Raw genomic sequence first — 17723 nt, forward strand, 5'->3', positions numbered from 1 at the left:
CAGCAGATGGTAAGAGTGCCAAAGATGCCACGCGAATTGGAGCCCGAGACTTCCGACTAGTCTGCCAGGTTCAAACGATAGTTCCAACAAATGCATGGTCCCATTTCCTGCTCACGGCATCGCACGTCAGCATACTCAATGTTGTTACAACACCAGGCACTGTACAAATCTAAACCTACCCTAACATGCAATGCTGTTCCAGCCATACAACATCAGGAGCCTGCGCCTCTTTCCTATTCTATGTTTCCTTCCTGTTTCGTCCTATTTTTGGCGTACGACATTCTTTCAAGACGATGTACCAACCCGTCAAAAAGTTCTACTGCAACATCAGGAGCCCCTACAACCTACAACTCAGCCCATGTGCTTCCTAACAGTCAGAGTTCAAACATCCATACTCAAGAATGCCTACAGCTACTGCTGCTATGCTCTTTTTCCTATAGCTCCCATCCCAGAAATCCTCTCAAGGCTCACTTATGCAAGCGGTCTCTCTGGCTGCAACAGTTAATCCAAACGGGCTAGTTAATCCAAAACAGGGTTAATCCAAGTGGGCAATAGACACTGTGCAAATCTAAACCTACCCTAACAAGCAATGTTGTTGCAGCCATATGATATCAACAGCACCTACAAACTACAACACAGTCCATGTGCTTTCCAACCCTCAGAGTTCAAACATCCACTGCTACTATGTTCTTCTTGCTATAGCTCCCATCCCACAAATGCTCTCAAGGCTCACTTATGCATGCTGGTCTCTATGGCTGCAACAGTTAATCCGAACGGGCTAGTTAATCCAAGTGGGCTAGTTAATCCAAACAGGCTAGTTAATCCAATCGGGCTAGTTAATCCAAGCGGGCAAGCGTGCACTGGTCTCCCTCCCACCAGTTCAATCAACACCCTCTCCTCGGTGCACGTGCACGTACCTGCTGCTCCCGGCGCAGCCGCTCCTCGAGGTCGGCGATGGCGGCCTCCTGCTTGGCCTTGAGCTTGCCCAGGTGCTTGGCCTTCTCCTCCTCCTCGGCCAGGGCCTGGGCCAGCTCAGCCTGCCGCTCCTCCAGGGCCTTCTTCTCCTTGGCCGCCTTGCCACTGCTGTCCTCCATGACGGCGTACGCCTCCTCCAGCTTCTTGAGGCGCCCCTCCAGCGTGTACTTCTCTATCTGCAGCTTCTGCCTGGCGCCTTCCTCTTCCTCCAGCCTGGACAGAGGAGGGATATCTCAGAACGTTCCACCAATCCAGCTGAACACTGGCAATACAGTTTCTTTGGGCAGCAAGGGTTACAAAACACTATGTATACTAAGACTTCTTAATCCGGAGAAACTACTCATTTCATGCACCCAGGCCTGTCATAAAGCTCATTAGCATGGCACAGGCAAAAACATCATAATGGCATGTAACGAAACATAACTAAAAAACCAATTATGCAAGCTATTATTATTACTAATGAAATGAACAGTAGAATAGGCTACCAGGGGCCGAATCCACGAAAGAGTTCGCTTTGGAACGCGTTCGCTTTCTCTCTTGCCACCTTTGGTCGTGTGTCGTCACCGCTGGCGGTGACGTCACTTCAGGGAGGCGGGAACACGGATTTTGTTTACGTCACGAGACATGTCAATCAAGTAAAAGAGAACGCGTTCGGTCGCTGTGTGCGGAACTCTGAAAGTGGCGTTCGCTTCGGCGCGAGGAGAGACATGCGGTACCTCCCGCCGCCCCGCTGTTGTTCGCGGTGCTCAGCGAATGTGATCGGCGGCCCCATGCGGTCGCGCATGCATGACAATCCTTTCGACATGCCTAACGATGCTTTCCGAAGGCACTTCAGGCTGTCGAAGCTACTTGTACGCCAGCTATGCGAAGAGCTCAAACCCCACCTTGGACCAACGAGGAAAAGTGCGCTCACAACAGAGCGCAAAGTACTCTGCGCCCTACGGTTCTTAGCTACCGGGGGCTTCCAGGCGGCAGTCGGCAGCGAGGCAAATATACGGCTCCCGCAGTCATCTGTGAGCCGGACGATTTTGGCCGTCGCTCAGGCACGGAGCGGAGAAAAACTGGGGCACGGAGAAAAACTGGGTGTCGTTTCCTTCGACTCCCAAGGAGAAGTCCCGCGCCAAGGCAGAGTTTTTGGAGCGTGGTCTGATCCCCGGCGTCATCGGGTGCGTCGAGCTCACACGAAGGCTTCACCATGTAGGTATGTTACTCCATGAACTCAACGAGCACTTCACGCTGGCGCATCGAGACGTGCGGGCCCAGGCGACAACCTTTGTGCATTGACATGACGACTAGTGAAAATGTCAAGCTGACAAATGCTGACACGTGAAAAGTCTCCCGCGCAAGTTCAAAATGCTTATCGCCCTCTCGCGAACACAAAATAAAACAACACAATTGAGAGCGCCCTCTGGGGAACGCAAAAGAAAACAAACCAATCAAGCAGCATTGAAATCGTCTCCAAATAAAATCTATGCTTATTTTATAGGCTCTGAGTAATAAATTTGCAGTATTGTAGCCAAACGCATTCACTTAGAGGTTAAAAACGCAAGGAAGTTAGCATATGGCCCCTTAAAAATACAAGCAACCGAGATGGGACCGCCCAACAAAGCCGATTGGCTGTTGCCTGCCCCCTTGTCCTCTCGCAGTGCTCCTCCCACCGTTCTCCCGCCGATGTCAACGTCAAACTGACGTCACGGCAAAGCGAACGCGTTCCAAAGCGAACTCTTTCGTGGATTCGGCCCCAGATCTGCTACCCTCTTCGGCTGCTACATTCCTGTCATAAATGCAAACCAACCCATCAAATTCTCCATTTTACAACACAGTTACTCATGCATAACGCAGAGCCATTAACAAGCAATGTTTCAAGTTCAAGTTGTGCTGCTGACCTGGACGTGCTAACACCAATCCCTTTATAAAAAACGCAATCGCTTCTTAAATGTTTTGGATGCACGCCAAAATATGTCTGAAGATAAAGCTCCCGAATGCATCGAGCAAGCAACTGTCCAGACGCTAACGCTACCCCAAGTTAAGATGTTAGCAAGTTAACCTCGTCTTTTCCCTTTCCGAATTTTACGCAATCACTCGAAGTACCAACTGCGTGCTGCTTATGCGCTGGGATGGTGCGACACATGACCGGAGAGCGAGAGAGAGATTGATGGGTGAGTGGCCACTCAACTGTTCCTCGAGGTCCTGGATGGTGACCTGGAGCTTCTTCTTGTCCTGGAGCAGTGCCTGGCAGCGCTCCTCTTCCTCTTCCACGCGCCCTTCCAGGTCGTGCAGCACTTCCTCCAGCTCCTGCTTGCGCGTCGCCAGCCGCATCCTCATCTCCTCCGCCTCGGCACACAGCTCCGTCTCCGCCTGGAGCTGCTCCTGGAGCGTCACCTTCTCGTCTGTGGCCTGGCATCACAGGGGGACCGCCAAAGAGAAAAAGAGAGGCAGAGACGTCAGCCACCCAAAAAACAGAACAAAACCCAAATGCCTCAGCAAAGAACAACTGACCCATTCTAAATGCCCAAGGAGAGTGTCCCACTCAGCCCTTGATGGACCGAAGAATCAAAATCGTACACTGTCTTTCACTGGAGATTTCTCACTGCATGTTAAGGGAAATCCTTAGCTTCAATAAATAAAAGCAAACTTTGTGGTTTGGCCACCGCAGCACCATCATTCAAGAGGTATATTATATAGTGCCTTCGTTAACACATTCACTGCATTGTGGGTCACTTGTTGGTCAATTCTCACATACAAGCTATACAGCCACGGATGCCTAGTCACGCAATGAAGCGACTCATTAATTTAAAGAGCACACGTGCAAGGTCGCTACAGCCACCTGTTTGCTGCTCTCAGAAGCTAACTTCACCGGTGGCTCACAGGTGGGTCACAACGAACACAGATTAGGGCTCCGAAAACTGCTGTCGCATTGCATTGAACGTGATAAGTAAAACTAAGGGACGAAGCTGCTGACAAAGGAAGCAGAGTTATGACAACCTTTCATCTACCTTTAGACCACTGTAATAAGTGTTTTGGGCCAGCATTTCTGGTCATGCATTGTTGAGCCAGTTTGACAAATGACCCTTCGTGCACACCTTCTTCAACATAAAGGTAACACCAGACACTGCATTCAATCGCATGCAAAGCAAGCAGCCACCACCGTTCAACTCAATCCTGGTTAAGCCTCAAAGTTTACCACGCACTGCAAGACTCGAGACTGCAAGAGTCAAGTGTTGTCCCACTCAAGAAAAGCAAGTACTAGAAACTATGCGACAGCAATTGATAGGGTGCTCTTCTAGTTCCAAACATTAGTTTTGTCTCTTGAAGGCACACAAACGCGGTGACATTCAACCGCGCAGAGTAATAAACGAGTGCACCCACCTGCTGCAGGCACCGCTCGGCCTCCTTCAGTTCGCCCTGCATCTTCTCCATGCGGTCGCGCATCGCCTTCAGCTCATCCTCCTTGGCGTTGAGCTTCTCTTCCTGCTTGGTCACCTGCAGCAGGGGCTTCACCTGCACACAGAGGAGAATGCACACCATCAGGCCTGGACTGGGGCATGACCACAGGTACATAAAAATAATTCCGAGGTCCTTGAACTCCCACATCGGAAGTGCTAAATGAGACAAGCATACTATTTGGGGCATCCTTGAGACAAGGCGCCATCCAGCACAGGTTTAAGGTTCATGGGGAGTTCAACGTCCCAAAGTGACTCCGGCTATGAAGGGCTCCGGAAATTTCGACCACCTGGGGTTCTTCAATGTACACTGACATCGCACAGTACACGGGCCTCCAGAATTTCGCCTCCATGGAAATTCGACCACCGCTGCCGGGATCGAACCCACGTCTTTCGGGTCGGAAGCTGAGCGCCATAACCACTGAGCCACTACGGCGGCCCAACCCAGCACAGTTAAAGCACAAAAGAGTGTACCTAATCACACCAGCTATACACCGCTGGTACTAATCTCTTTCAACAAGCAGTTAAACATGAATGAAATGCCAAAGGTCTCTTCAATACTGAGCAGGCTTTTAGGCCGTCATGTCCTGCTTTCCACACGTTTCATATCTAGACTGATGGCGCATGCCTCGTCAGTGCCTGACGGGGGTTGCACATGAGATAGGTTTGGTTTGGTTTATTGGAGTTTACCATCCCAAAGCGACTCAGGCTATGAGGGACGCCGTAGTGAAGGGCTCTGGAAATGTCGACCACCTGGGGTTCTTTAACGTGCACTGACATCGCGCAGTACACGGGCCTCTAGAATTCCTCCTCCAAAGAAATTCAACCACCGCGGGCACACGAGATAGGGAGAGGTAGACGGAGTCGGGAAGAAAGCGCAGCTTGCCTTTGTGTACAGCCGCCACCAGGCCCAGTTGCGAAGCTTCAGGTAGGACGCACAGTTCCTCTGGATGATGCGGATGGCATTCAGCTGCTGCATCCTCTTCTGGTAGTTGCTGCAACGGGAGCAGAACCAGGAGCAGTGAGCTAGGCACGCACAGCCAAGGATCCAGTGGTACGGCTTAGCCTGAAGGAGCATCATGCTGTTCACACAGTTACCAGGGTCTGGCATTGTTTCCCCTTGTTATACCAGGTTTCACGCAATAAACACAACCAACACCCTAGATCTTTAAACTTTTCCAGAGTGCAAATCAATAATGGTCACACAGTATGTCACGCTACAGGTTAACATCCATTTCAGGAACCTAAGTCTCTAAATGCAGAGCGGCTGTTTACATGTCAAGCATGTAGACCTCAAGATGGCAATCCTGACATTGCAAAAGACATCTCAGCACAGAGACGTTCCGTGCCGTAACCGAGAATTCAGTGAGATAGACCAGAAATCCTTATAGCAGACCATTCTTCCATTAGAAGGCTTGAAAACTGTCAATTTGGAAACAGACAAATTTCAGTTCTTCATACTCCCCGAGACTGCTTAATAATTCCCTTTTCACCAAGATATTACCCCTCAAATTCCCCGAAAAAGGAAAAAAAAATTCCTCAAAATAGAACTTCACTGTCTCAGCAAGCGACTCAAAGAAGACATCACAAAGCATGGCCCAAATACTTTAAAGCCGCAGTTTGCTTGCTGGAAGAATGCTTTGTTGCAGCCCTACACGCATAAAAACTGATTACCGGCGTGCCAGGTTTCCCCGGCAGTAGGCCTGGAACTGGATGATGAGGTCCGAGATCTTCATGTCCCTCTCCTCCTCCAGCTGGGCCAGCACTCCGGCACGGAAGAAGATCTTGCTCTGCCCCACCCGGTACAGGTTGGGGTCCAGGTCCAGGGCTATGATCTGGGGGCAATAACAGAGTCGTCAGCAAAAGGGTACTTGTCCGGGCTAGTCATCCGGGCTAGTGTCCGGGCTAGTCGTCTGGGCTAGTGTCCAGGCTAGTCATCTGGGCTAGTGTCTTCGCTACTGTCTTGGCTAGCGTCTGGGCTAGTCATCAGAGCAGCTTGCAACAGCTAGCCCATGCCTCCTTAAAGAAACTACCCTAAGCATACTTTTTAAAGGGGAAGTTTTGTTTTATAGCTGCCCACATAAAAACGTAGCATGAAATAACTCCTACTGAAGAGCAACGGTTCAAAGAACACCACTTCTGAAAGCACAAAATCTAACACTCTAACACAATGCCCAAGGCCTTTCGTATTGTAGAAGGCGTAGAGCACAAAGTTCAACACCGCCTTCCTTGATAAACACTACTTTGAATTGTAAAATTACATGAGGACAGGGATGTACAACGTGAGTGACCGTGCACAATGTCCTGGCCACCACAAAGCTTGCAACTCATATGGTGCGAGACGTTCGCAATGAAGTACAGCTCACTTTGCGTTCCTTCTCTTAAGCACTGCATTCACAAGTTCACACTTGAAAACAACCACAATACCATGCTCACTTATCACCTTTATGCCCAACTAGGAGAAACTGAATCCCGCTACATTTCACGGCATAGATTGGGTCCAACAATGAATAACTACGCATCACACATCAGACACCAGTTGCCTCTGTATGCCCTCACAGGAATGAAGCTGTTCTAGCATGCATGCATGACAGCAACACACTAACACGATGCACCTATAAAAAAATAAAGAACTTTAAAATTCAATAACAAAACTCTCACCATTTTTTCGCAAGCCAGCTTGCCGTCCATGAAACCCTTCGGAATGGTGTTGGGAGTCAACAGTTCGTACCTGCAGCGAAAACACATGGATCCTGAGACTCCCATGAATGTAGTCGCTACTGAATTCAATTTGCAGATGAGCAATTTTATTGCAAAAATAAGAGGATGCCAGTTAAATCTTTGAATTTAAATGTTACACAATCTGATTCGCTGAAATGGCACATCATACTATCCTAGTGTTGCGAAGGAGTGCTGAGAAGCAAGTTCAATGTTCACCACCTAAAGAGGTACTAACCCTGTAATGCTCAGGCAATGAAAAAGTTATGAACTTCCAGGATCTTGTCCCTAAAGGTTCCTTCATTGCTTAGAGCAAGCAATAAAGCAATGCACTGCTTAGAGCATTGCTTGGAGATTCAAGTTGCTTAGAGCATAATTCAATTTATCCGATTTGGATGACTTCACAATGTCTAAGGATGATAAAACTGCACACAAATATATGAAGGTGCTTACATTCAATCAAGAGCAAAATTCCAAACTGTTCCTTCATCTGCTAATGCAGCATTAAGACCCTGTTTTAACTCTCATTATTTGTACTTTCGGTTCATTCAAACAGCTCAAAATTATGGTTGGCTGGCTATATTTTCAATGCATTTTAAATCCGCTTAATTCATACTGTGATTACTTTGAAATTCGGTTAATTCAAGCTTTCTGTCTGGCTCCAAAGCTCCTGGCGTGTGAAAGAGTGGCGACCGAGGTCGGATCAGTAACGTTAGCAGTGCTGAGAACTGAAAATCTGGCCCCTCCAACCGGTTAACTCCGACACGGACCAAAGGGGGGCCGTGTTGATCGGAGTCGCCCCGTCACCGCATAGTCTCGTTTTCCGAGCTTCACTACCTGCCCACAACAATTGTGGCTGCAAGGCCGTGCGCCCGCGAGCTAAGCCGAGCTGCGCCCCAGTTCAGACGCTAACTGGCACATCACTGGTCTTTTTTTTTTTTAAAGGCACCTCGTCGATTAGGCACTAACGTGCATTCCGCCCTCGTCTGTCCGCGTGATTCTGTGAGTCAATAATGCGTGCTCATTAAGAGCCGCTAGCTTTGAGATGAAGCCTCTTTACATGGACACCGCTAGAGCATCGCAACTGTGAAGGAGGCTGTAAAAGGCCTATTTTGGAGCAGTTCTGCTTCGATAATCCCAACGGTGGGCATGCAGTACACCATGACAAAATTTTTAAAAAATCACCACTGCCTGATGACCACAGCCTATTTTTTCATCAATTAAATTTGCTGCGGGCCTCAACTGTTCCTGGAAGTTTTTTGTTTCTTTTTTGTAGCCATTAGACTTTTCGATCTTCGGATGATAGGTACCTTTAGACCTTTCTCCAAGTGCTCTTGAGTAAACAAACATATCACTGCCTTTCACCCAAATTTTTATGTAGTAATAAAGCATTTAGCAACACTTCCACAGAGAAATAGATCCAAAATGCTTTCTGTACACATAGATATTGCTAAAGCAAATCACATTCAGTCTTGTATCATATTAATGTGCACTTATGATAAGCAAAAATCTCTGGTCGCATGATGTTTGAATTGACGACAGTCTACTTATTCACATTTCTACACTGTGTCCTGGGGGTTATATGGCTAAGATGCTAAAATAAGCAGCTAAAGGTGACCATACTGAAAAGTTATACAACAGCCGACTGTACCTTTGCCGGAACTCCTGGAAAGGAATTCGGTTCGGGAAGCCCTGACGACAGATTCGGATGCCCTCAAGCACTCCATTGCACCGGAGCTGATCGAGGACCAGGGGGGCATCGATCTTGCCAGCCTGAAATGGATGGGAACAAAATCTTGCAGTCAACAACCGATGCTCTTTGACAACATCCACAAAACCTACACCTACTCCCAAGCCCCTCTGTTTAAGATCTCATCTTTATCTATATGATGCATACGCTTAACTCTGTTTATAAATTACTGGCAAATCTCATCCTTTCTGCATGACAGGCGAGTGTCAACAACATTCGTAACACACATTAACAGAAGGCACAATGCTTGAGCAACTAGAGATCCTTTCATGTGGCACCACTGCTGTCAGCAGCGTTATGCGAATCCCGAATATGGCGGGAACAAGGCATGCTAGTGCACGTTCATGACATGAGCATCGGCTTTCTTAGCTAAACATGGCGTGCATTATCGATGCAATAAATTTATAGCTTTTACTGCTGCTGCTAACCGTCCTCCCATGCATATTTCACTACCTTGTTTATCTTCCAACACGAGCCATAAAAATCCTATGCAGCAATTTGTTCAGACTAACTTTTCATCCGACACCCAGCATGATGCCAAGCAGTAAAGCTGGCAGAATAAATGAATAAATGCACAGCCGAGAGTGACTGAATGAACAAGTCCAAGTGAGTGAGTGAGTGAGTGAGAGTGAATGAGAAGTGTGTTAATTAGAGAGAGTGAATGAGTGAGTGAGTGAGTGAGTGAGAGAGCGAGTGAGAGTGAATGAGAGTTAGTGAGTGAGAGTGAGTGAAAGAGTGAATGAGTGAGTGATAGTGAGTGAGTGAAAGAGTGAATGAGTGAGATTGAGTGAGTGATAGTGAGTGAGTGAATGAGTGATAGTGAGTGAGTGAATGAGTGAGAGTTATTGACATCGAATTAGTGAAAGTGAATGAGTGAGAGTGAATGAGTGAGTGAGGAAATGGACCCAGAAGAAATGACGAAGAAGACTCCGCACAGCTGCTCACCTTCTTCTCGTGGTTGGGAATGATGCAGCGGACAAAGTTGGGGTTGGTGTTGCGCAGGGTCACCATGAGCCGGGCCAGCTGGTCCTTGTAGAGCTGGCTGACGGTGCGGAACATGCCCTTGCGGGTGCGCGCCCCAAACTGGGTGTCGCCCATGGTGGCCGTGCCCATGCCTACGATTTCAGCTGCTCTCACCCGAACGCACGCACAACGAGGCATGCGGCACAGCGGTGGTGGTGGTGGCATGCCGGACAGAGGGGGAGAGGGGGAAGGGGGGAGGAGAGAAGGACGGTTAGAGGGCACCGCGCACAGTCATGGCACAGAGGAGCAGGCAAATGGTCACACACGGTAATGCGACGGGGACGAAACCAGCGAGAGTTGCACGTGTGGCGCATCGCATTACGCAGGTGACTGCAACGACAGACAGACTCGGTAAAAAGTGAAGGTGCCAATGCGGAATAACAGGCAAGCGAAGTTAATACCAAACTATCTTTGTATTGGTTGCCACTGCGACAGCTCAAACTGCACTGTACTCCGCTAGAAACTCCAGAGCAGTAACTTTTATTGAAAGAGTGTTGGTGTTCCTCCGAGTTCAAGCTTGCTGATCTGTTCAGTTAAGACATTTGTGGCAGAGATTACACTGCAGGACTGCTAGAAGAAGATAGTGACGAAGTAAAGATGGTGAGATTGGATCTTTATAAATTCCTCCAAAGGACAGAACACAAACTGTTGTCTGCAGTGCAGATGACCACAAATCTCTCACTGCAAAGCAGGTCTGCGCAGAAAGTGCTCTTTGGTATCCACATTGAGCTTTTGTCTTGCACCGTGCAGTACAATGCAAACTACAAGGCATGCCCTGCCTAACTAGATCTAGATCTACATTTGGCTACATCAGTATCAGCAAAAGTTGGTCACAAACTGCAAAATGGCTCACTAATATGACAGGCCATTAACTATATCAGGGCAGGGCGCCACTAAGCCAAAGGTGCTAATGAAAAGCACATTCACTGCAAAATGGCTCACTAATATGAAAGGCCATTAACTATATCAGGGCAGGGCGCCACTAAGCCAAAGGTGCTAATGACAAGCATATTCACTGCAAAATGGCTCACTAATATGAAAAGCCATTAATTAACTATATCAGGGAGGGGCGCCACTAAGCCAAAGGTGCTAATGACAAGCACATTCCCAACACTCTGAAGAGAACAAAGCCTAGCAATGTCGGCACTAAACTGGTCTAGAGGTAAGCGTGACAAACTGCAGCGCACCTTGAACAAACAGCGAGAAAACAATCAAACCTGGTCTTGCACTCCACGTGCACAGCTGACATGCTGCTCAGCCAAAGATTGCAATGCAAAAGGCAGTCTCAACACACAAGACGGCTGTGACACCAGGGCACCAGCATTCATTCTCCCACCCCAACACAAGCAGGCGCCCGAGGGGCAAAGAGCGTACCGTCCTTCCAGATCTGCACAATGAAGGGGTCCTGTGCGCTCTGCAGCAGCGAGACCACGTTCTCGTTGAGCGGGTCCATGTTCTTCATCAGCCACTGGTTGGCCAGGTAGTCCACCTGAAACGGAGGCAGCAACACATCGTCTCACACTGCACTGCTTAGTAAGGAGCGTGGCCCTCTAGAGTAAATGCACCTTGGCACAGCATCGCATCCAGCGTAGTGCACAGAGAAAAAAGGAACAACATATTCCTTCTCTTCGTACAACAGCAAGAAGAGATTCGCAGCTGTCTCAATTATACTTAGGAGCCAGCAGCCAAAGGAGCCAGCATGTCATTCAACCATCCTACAGGAAGAGGTACATGCAAACCTAAAATAATAAAGACTGCCGCAAGCGGCGCTGCTTGCAACAAGAGCTATCCCCGGAGGTTCTAACTTCTCGCCTTCACACTGGCTCCACCGAATCATTTGAACTGCACCAGTACACACTGTATGAGCAATCGGAAACTAGAGCAAAAAGGGGGCTGTGCGAGGTATGGAACGTTCCCCTCTTCACAACACCTAGCATGCTGATCAGAGCTACCAGCTGTCTTCTCTGTGGACAAACTATCTTGGTTGTAGCATTTAAGTTAGGCGCCAAAACCTGTCAAGTTTCCCTACGATTTATACTGTCAACAAGCAAAAAGAGGTAACGAAATAAAAGAATATAATGAGTGAATGACTGCAGGTTGCATGCATCAAAGCGACCCCTTACAGTCCTCGGACATTTCAGTCTATAAGAAGTGACTAGAGGCATGTGGTGCACACGGTAAAGGAGAAAACTGATCACATTGAGAAGGTAGCACCATACAACATCATTTTGTTCCGCAAGTTCGTGATTTCAGTGTTTTGCTCAACGCTGTATTTTGTAGAAAATAACCAGAAGCCAATTTTCACTGAATGGAGCAAACCAAAAGGTGCCGCACACTTGTTCCACAGACTGCAGAAGGCTCGTAAGGATCAAACACTCTGCAGCATCGCTTTTCCCTGCTCGAAATTCTGGGGCGCGCAACGCCCTTCGTACCGCGCAACACCCTTCGTACCGCGCAACGCCCTTCGTACCGCGCAACGCCCTTCGTACCGCTCACCTTGCCCGCATAGTGAAGGATGCTGAAGTCGGCCGTGCCCCGGAAGTCCGACTTGATGAACTTGGGGTGCTGGTTGTGCGAGGTGACCAGCTTTTCGGTGAAGGTCTTGTCCGTCGCCTTGGGGAACATGCACTCCTCGTCGAGCAGGGCCAGGATGCCCATGGGCTTCTCGATGAGGTCGATGGTCGGCTGCAGGTCGAGGCCAAAGTCGATGAACTTCCACTCGATGCCCTCGCGCCGGTACTCTTCCTGCTCCAGCACAAACATGGTGTGGTTGAAGAGCTGCTGCAGCTTCTCGTTGGTGTAGTTGATGCAGAGCTGCTCGAAGGAGTTCAGCTCGAAGATCTCAAAGCCAGCGATGTCGAGGATGCCGATGAAGGAGGCCCCCTGGCGCTTGGTGCGGTCCAGCGATCGGTTGATGCGGTTGACGAGCCAGCGGAACATGCGCTCGTAGCACGCCTTGGCAATGGCCTCAACGGCAAACTCAACCTGCGAGAGACCGGAAAGAGGCAGAGGTACACAGTGACTACCAGAGGTACCAAAGTGCCATACCTGATGAAGTGTTGGCTGCAATTATGTTTTGGCCAGTTGCACACTTCACTCAGTACGAAAATACTACAAAGCCAGAGAACCACACCTAAGGACAGCACCTTGCATTGACTAAAGGACTCACTGTAGTCAAATGCGCACTTCACTCAGCAGGAAAATACACTACAAAGCCAGAGAACCATGCCTAAGGACAGCACCTTGCATGAAAGATTTCATTCAACATATACACAAAAAACTCGTTTCTAGTAGCAAAATATAGTTCCTTATTATGCCTTTTTCTTTCCTCCCTCATTTGCATTACTGTTCCAAGTTTTTTAATTTTGTTTTTATAGTGCTTGCACTTGTACTTGAAAAATAAAAGCAAATGCCTCATCAACATGAAATCAAAGATTACTTCCCCAATGTGAAACATAACTTTTGCTCTGAATAAATTCTCTTTATTTCTTTAGAAGACTCGTTTAGAAATAACGATCAGAATGATTTTCGAATGTAAATTAAGATTACATGACATGTATACTCACACACTGGACAATTCCTCAAGACTAAGCAGGTGCACAGTCTTAAATGAGCTAGAGACTCCATGTCAACATCAAGATGTTTAAAAATGTTTAAAAGATGTTTGAAACTACAAGCTACCCAATGCATTGTTTCCAGTGAAGTGAAGATAGAATGGCCATGGACAAGTCCATCACACTTGCCTAAAATCAGTGCTAGTCATTGTCCTCAGCGTAACTAATTACTCATTCCAAAGTTGTCGTATCTTCAGAAACCACAGAACTGGCTGTCCTGACTTTGACACAAATAAAATGACCGAGAGTGTCGTGTGTCACCCCTGTGTGGCAAGTACAGACTCCCCAGAATAATATGGCAAGAAAAAAAAAACAATTAAAGATAGTATGTCCCTGCGTGTGTCACTATGCACAGGAAGAGCTAACCGACTCTGCAACAGTGAAAAGAAGTGCAGGGAGTGAAAGACAACCGACCTGCTCTTTGGTCTGGGCCTTGGTGACGTGGTCCCGGCCCACCTTGAGCCTGGGCCGCAGGAAGGCCTTGGTCATCTCGGTCACGTTGAGGCCCAGCAGGTGGCTCACCTTCTGGGCCACCGTGTTGTCTGGCAGGGTGGCCTGGTCCGAGTTGCGCTCCTGCCGGAACTCCATGTTGCCAAAGAGCAGCACCGCAGACACCACCCGGAAGATGCCTGCCAGGGGAACACAGACGTGTTCAGGGGAATTCCCCCAAGGTGGAGCAGATTTGAAACAGGACAGTAATGAGTGGTAATTAGGCAGTAACGAGTGGTAATTAGGCAGTAACGAGTGGTAATTAGGCAGTAACGAGTGGTGACTAGGCAGTAACGAGTGGTAACTAGGCAGTAACGAGTGGTAACTAGGCAGTAACGAGTGGTAACTAGGCAGTAGTTAGTGGTAACTAGACAGTAGTTAGTGGTGTACTGGAGTAGTTAGTGGTAATTAGACAGTAGTTAGTGGTAATTACAGTAGTTAGTCGTAATTAGACAGTAGTTAGTTGCAATTAAACAATTACAATTACCATTCCAATTGCAATTGCTCGTTATCATTCACCAAAGCACAGCCATTGGACCAGTACATTCAAGTTTTTGATCAATTAAATCTCGCTTTGCCACCCGCTAGCTGCCCCGGTCAGTTGAGTAGGTAGAGTAAGGACCCTTGTTGAATCCCTGGCAAGATTCTGTGGAAGCTGTATAGCTTCCATTGTATCCGCCGTATGTCTGCTCCTGGGTGGTTGCTAATGAGTAATTACCCTCTCGTGGTTAACTGGGTTTTAAAATGTCAAAGCGACACTGCTAGCTATCAGGCATGCTTTAATGAAGGCCTCTGTCTTGACCATCTTGACCATCTCGAACCTATAAACTCGTGCTCAACAGCGAAGCACCCCAGCCACTGAGCCACCAAGACTGGGGATGCCTGTTAAACACGGCAGCAGTAGCAGCGGTTCTCGGCACCGGCCAAAATGCATGACTGTCTTGTCAATTCTACTAAGTATACCGTCGGGCATGACAGTGGTTTGTAACATGTGAGCTTCAACTAAACTGCATCGCAGCACCAAGGTTGCAGCATTTGCTGACAATTAAGATCAAAACAAAAGAAACTGGCATGCCTGAAATGAACGAGGTCAGCTGTTATGACACCGCGACATAGATGTGCCATGCAGTTCAGTCAATGCTGGCATGGTATGTACCACTTTGCCCTAACTGTAAATGTCAGTAGGTTTTTGACTAAAAACGGGCATCTGCACCATGCTACGGAAGGTCATACTAGTTATAGTAAAAGAAAAGACAAAACATAGTTCAGTGCTGGCAGTGGACCACAGTGAGATTCATTGATGCACCTTGACCTCTTCACACAAGGCCTCACAAGAATTTATCACAATGCTTGCACAGCACACAAAAATATCAAACAAAGAAAAGAGAAGTCTGATAACTCTGCTCCGGACAGCACACTGCAAGGGCCTAAAGTTCCTCTCTCGTAACACGACCTCCCCGCAAGTGGCAGAGCAGAACTACTCACAGTTGAGGTCCTCCTGGTTCAGCCCCATGATGGTCATGGCCTTGACTGTGTTGCGGAACTCCTGGGCGTCGTCCACTCCCGGCACAGGCACGTGACCGTGGGTCAGGAACGTGTAGTTCTTCACGTCCTCCAGCAGGTACTCCTCTGTGCATGGGGGCGGGCGAAGCACCGAATGAGCATCAGGGAAGAATCCCTCACTCATCAAGCAACACACTCTGTTGCCCTACACAAGACTGCATATAAGGCCACAACTACAATGCTTACAGGAGGCAAAGCACTCTGGAGTCTCGTGTGGAGGCGAAGAGCATCATCAAGATGCTCTTCATAACCATCCAGTGTTCATCTGACTAATGTCAGTCGGGTTCACCCCACAGTCTTCATCTGACTATTATCAGTCGGGTTCATCCCGCAGTGTTCATCTGGCTAGTGTCAGTCGGGTTCACCCCACAGTGTTCATCTGACTAATATCAGTCGGGTTCACCCCGCAGTGTTCATCTGGCTACTGTCAGTCGGGTTCACCCCACAGTGTTCATCTGACTAATATCAGTCGGGTTCACCCCACAGTGTTCATCTGACTAATATCAGTCGGGTTCACCCCGCAGTGTTCATCTGGCTAGTGTCAGTCAGGTTCACCCCGCAGTGTTCATCTGGCTAGTGTCAGTCAGGTTCACCCCGCAGTGTTCATCTGGCTAGTGTCAGTCGGGTTCACCCCGCAGTGTTCATCCAGCTAGTGTCAGTCGGGTTCACCCCGCAGTGTTCATCCAGCTAGTGTCAGTCGGGTTCACCCCGCAGTGTTCATCCAGCTAGTGTCAGTCGGGTTCACCCCGCAGTGTTCATCCAGCTAGTGTCAGTCGGGTTCACCCCGCAGTGTTCACCTGGCTAGTGTCAGTCAGGTTCACCCCGCAGTGTTATCTGGCTGGTGTCAGTCAGGCCCGAGAAACTATTGCTAAGTTTGGAAGGCAAGGAGAATGCTGAAACAATTTTCAGTAATGCATAAAAAAACGGAAGGTGCAAGAAAGAGACCACACAGACACCATGTTTAAACTCTCTCTCATCCCCACCTACGTTGCAAGGTAAAAAAAAAATTACAGACTAGGTTACATGCATAGGAATAAAGACATCTTCTCAATCTCTAAGTTTACTCACACCTTCATAGAGCTGCGAGAACTACAATATACGGCAGTTGCAGCTTCCATGACTCGAGTTAGTGACCATGTGCATCATGATTACAGGTTTATGAAACAGAGCACACTGCTTTTTAAAAGACCTGTGCTCATGTGGCACACTGAAATCTTAGGCACACCTGCTGTAACAGCAGAGGCAGTTGTATGCATGTCTGAACATAAAACTGACACCTCTACAGACAAGCCCAGTGCAGTTGGCAGCAGTGCAACTTCAGTTGGCAGTACAACAGCAGCCAGAAAGAAGCAAACAATGGTACGCATAACTCACTCCTCTGCTCGGGCGTGGCTCCATGTAGGAGTTGATAGAAGACGTGGAAGCATCGCTCGTCCCGTGCTTGCCGGATGGCACGTGACTTTTCTAGCAAGTCTGATCGTCACTACAGTCAAGGAAGAAACAACTTGCCAAGAAAAGAAGGTCGGCACACTGCAGCCACTACTAGCACTATTATTAACTAACAGAGAACATGGGGCAGATTGCAGAAGGGCAGGTAAAAGTGAGTCACACACACACATCGTGTTATGCACACCTTTGCAAACATCTTTCTTTAACAAAGGTTAGTTAATCTAAACATCTGCGCAAAGCTTTGAAAGCTATCCACACACTTCCAGGCATAGTAAAAACTGTACTGGGTCATGGCAACACATTTGCATAAACCAAAAACCAACTACAGACAAGTAAACACAACAAGCTCTGAGCAAACATACTTTAAAACAAATTATCTTATCACTGCGAAGGGATACAAGTTTCGATGTTGGCACCAGCAATGAACCCAGAGGCATCGAAGTTTATCCTGATAAACTTGCCCTGTAAAAGACAAACAACGTTTAGATTTCCACGAAGCAATAAGTAATATAAAGGGAAGCTGATGCGAGGTTGACAAAGCGCATACAAACGCCCAAGAAATGCTGAAAGTGCCCAATGCAAAGCTAATACAAATAGAAAACCAACTTCTGCTTCACAGCTAGCAAGTCGTAAGCTATGGTTCCAAACTAGGCCCTGCAAACAGGAACTAGGAACGAAAAGCTGACCTAGTTGGTTGTT

General features: G+C 48.0%; 1 protein-coding gene across 3 annotated transcripts in view; it reads right to left on the reverse strand.

The window, feature by feature from the left end:
• zip (myosin heavy chain 10) overlaps positions 1–17723 on the reverse strand; it is a 92880-nt gene that overhangs the window by 19281 nt on the left and 55876 nt on the right. For 2 of the 3 annotated variants that reach the window (XM_089587377.1, XM_089587375.1), the window contains 14 exons: positions 17423–17486; positions 16950–17048; positions 15498–15641; positions 13938–14152; positions 12406–12894; positions 11284–11398; positions 9832–10013; positions 8788–8909; positions 7080–7149; positions 6093–6253; positions 5305–5413; positions 4345–4476; positions 3152–3372; positions 918–1188 (listed from right to left, as the gene is read on the reverse strand). In XM_089587377.1, coding sequence (XP_089443503.1) covers positions 918–1188; positions 3152–3372; positions 4345–4476; positions 5305–5413; positions 6093–6253; positions 7080–7149; positions 8788–8909; positions 9832–10013; positions 11284–11398; positions 12406–12894; positions 13938–14152; positions 15498–15641; positions 16950–17048; positions 17423–17486 — 2394 coding nt within the window. The remainder of the gene's footprint in view (positions 1–917; positions 1189–3151; positions 3373–4344; positions 4477–5304; positions 5414–6092; positions 6254–7079; positions 7150–8787; positions 8910–9831; positions 10014–11283; positions 11399–12405; positions 12895–13937; positions 14153–15497; positions 15642–16949; positions 17049–17422; positions 17487–17723) is intronic. The other variant, XM_089587376.1, reaches the window with a different exon arrangement.

The sequence above is a fragment of the Amblyomma mixtum genome, chromosome 4 (assembly GCF_055824585.1).
Source record: "Amblyomma mixtum isolate Tamu chromosome 4, ASM5582458v1, whole genome shotgun sequence".
Classification (NCBI taxonomy): domain Eukaryota; kingdom Metazoa; phylum Arthropoda; class Arachnida; order Ixodida; family Ixodidae; genus Amblyomma; species Amblyomma mixtum.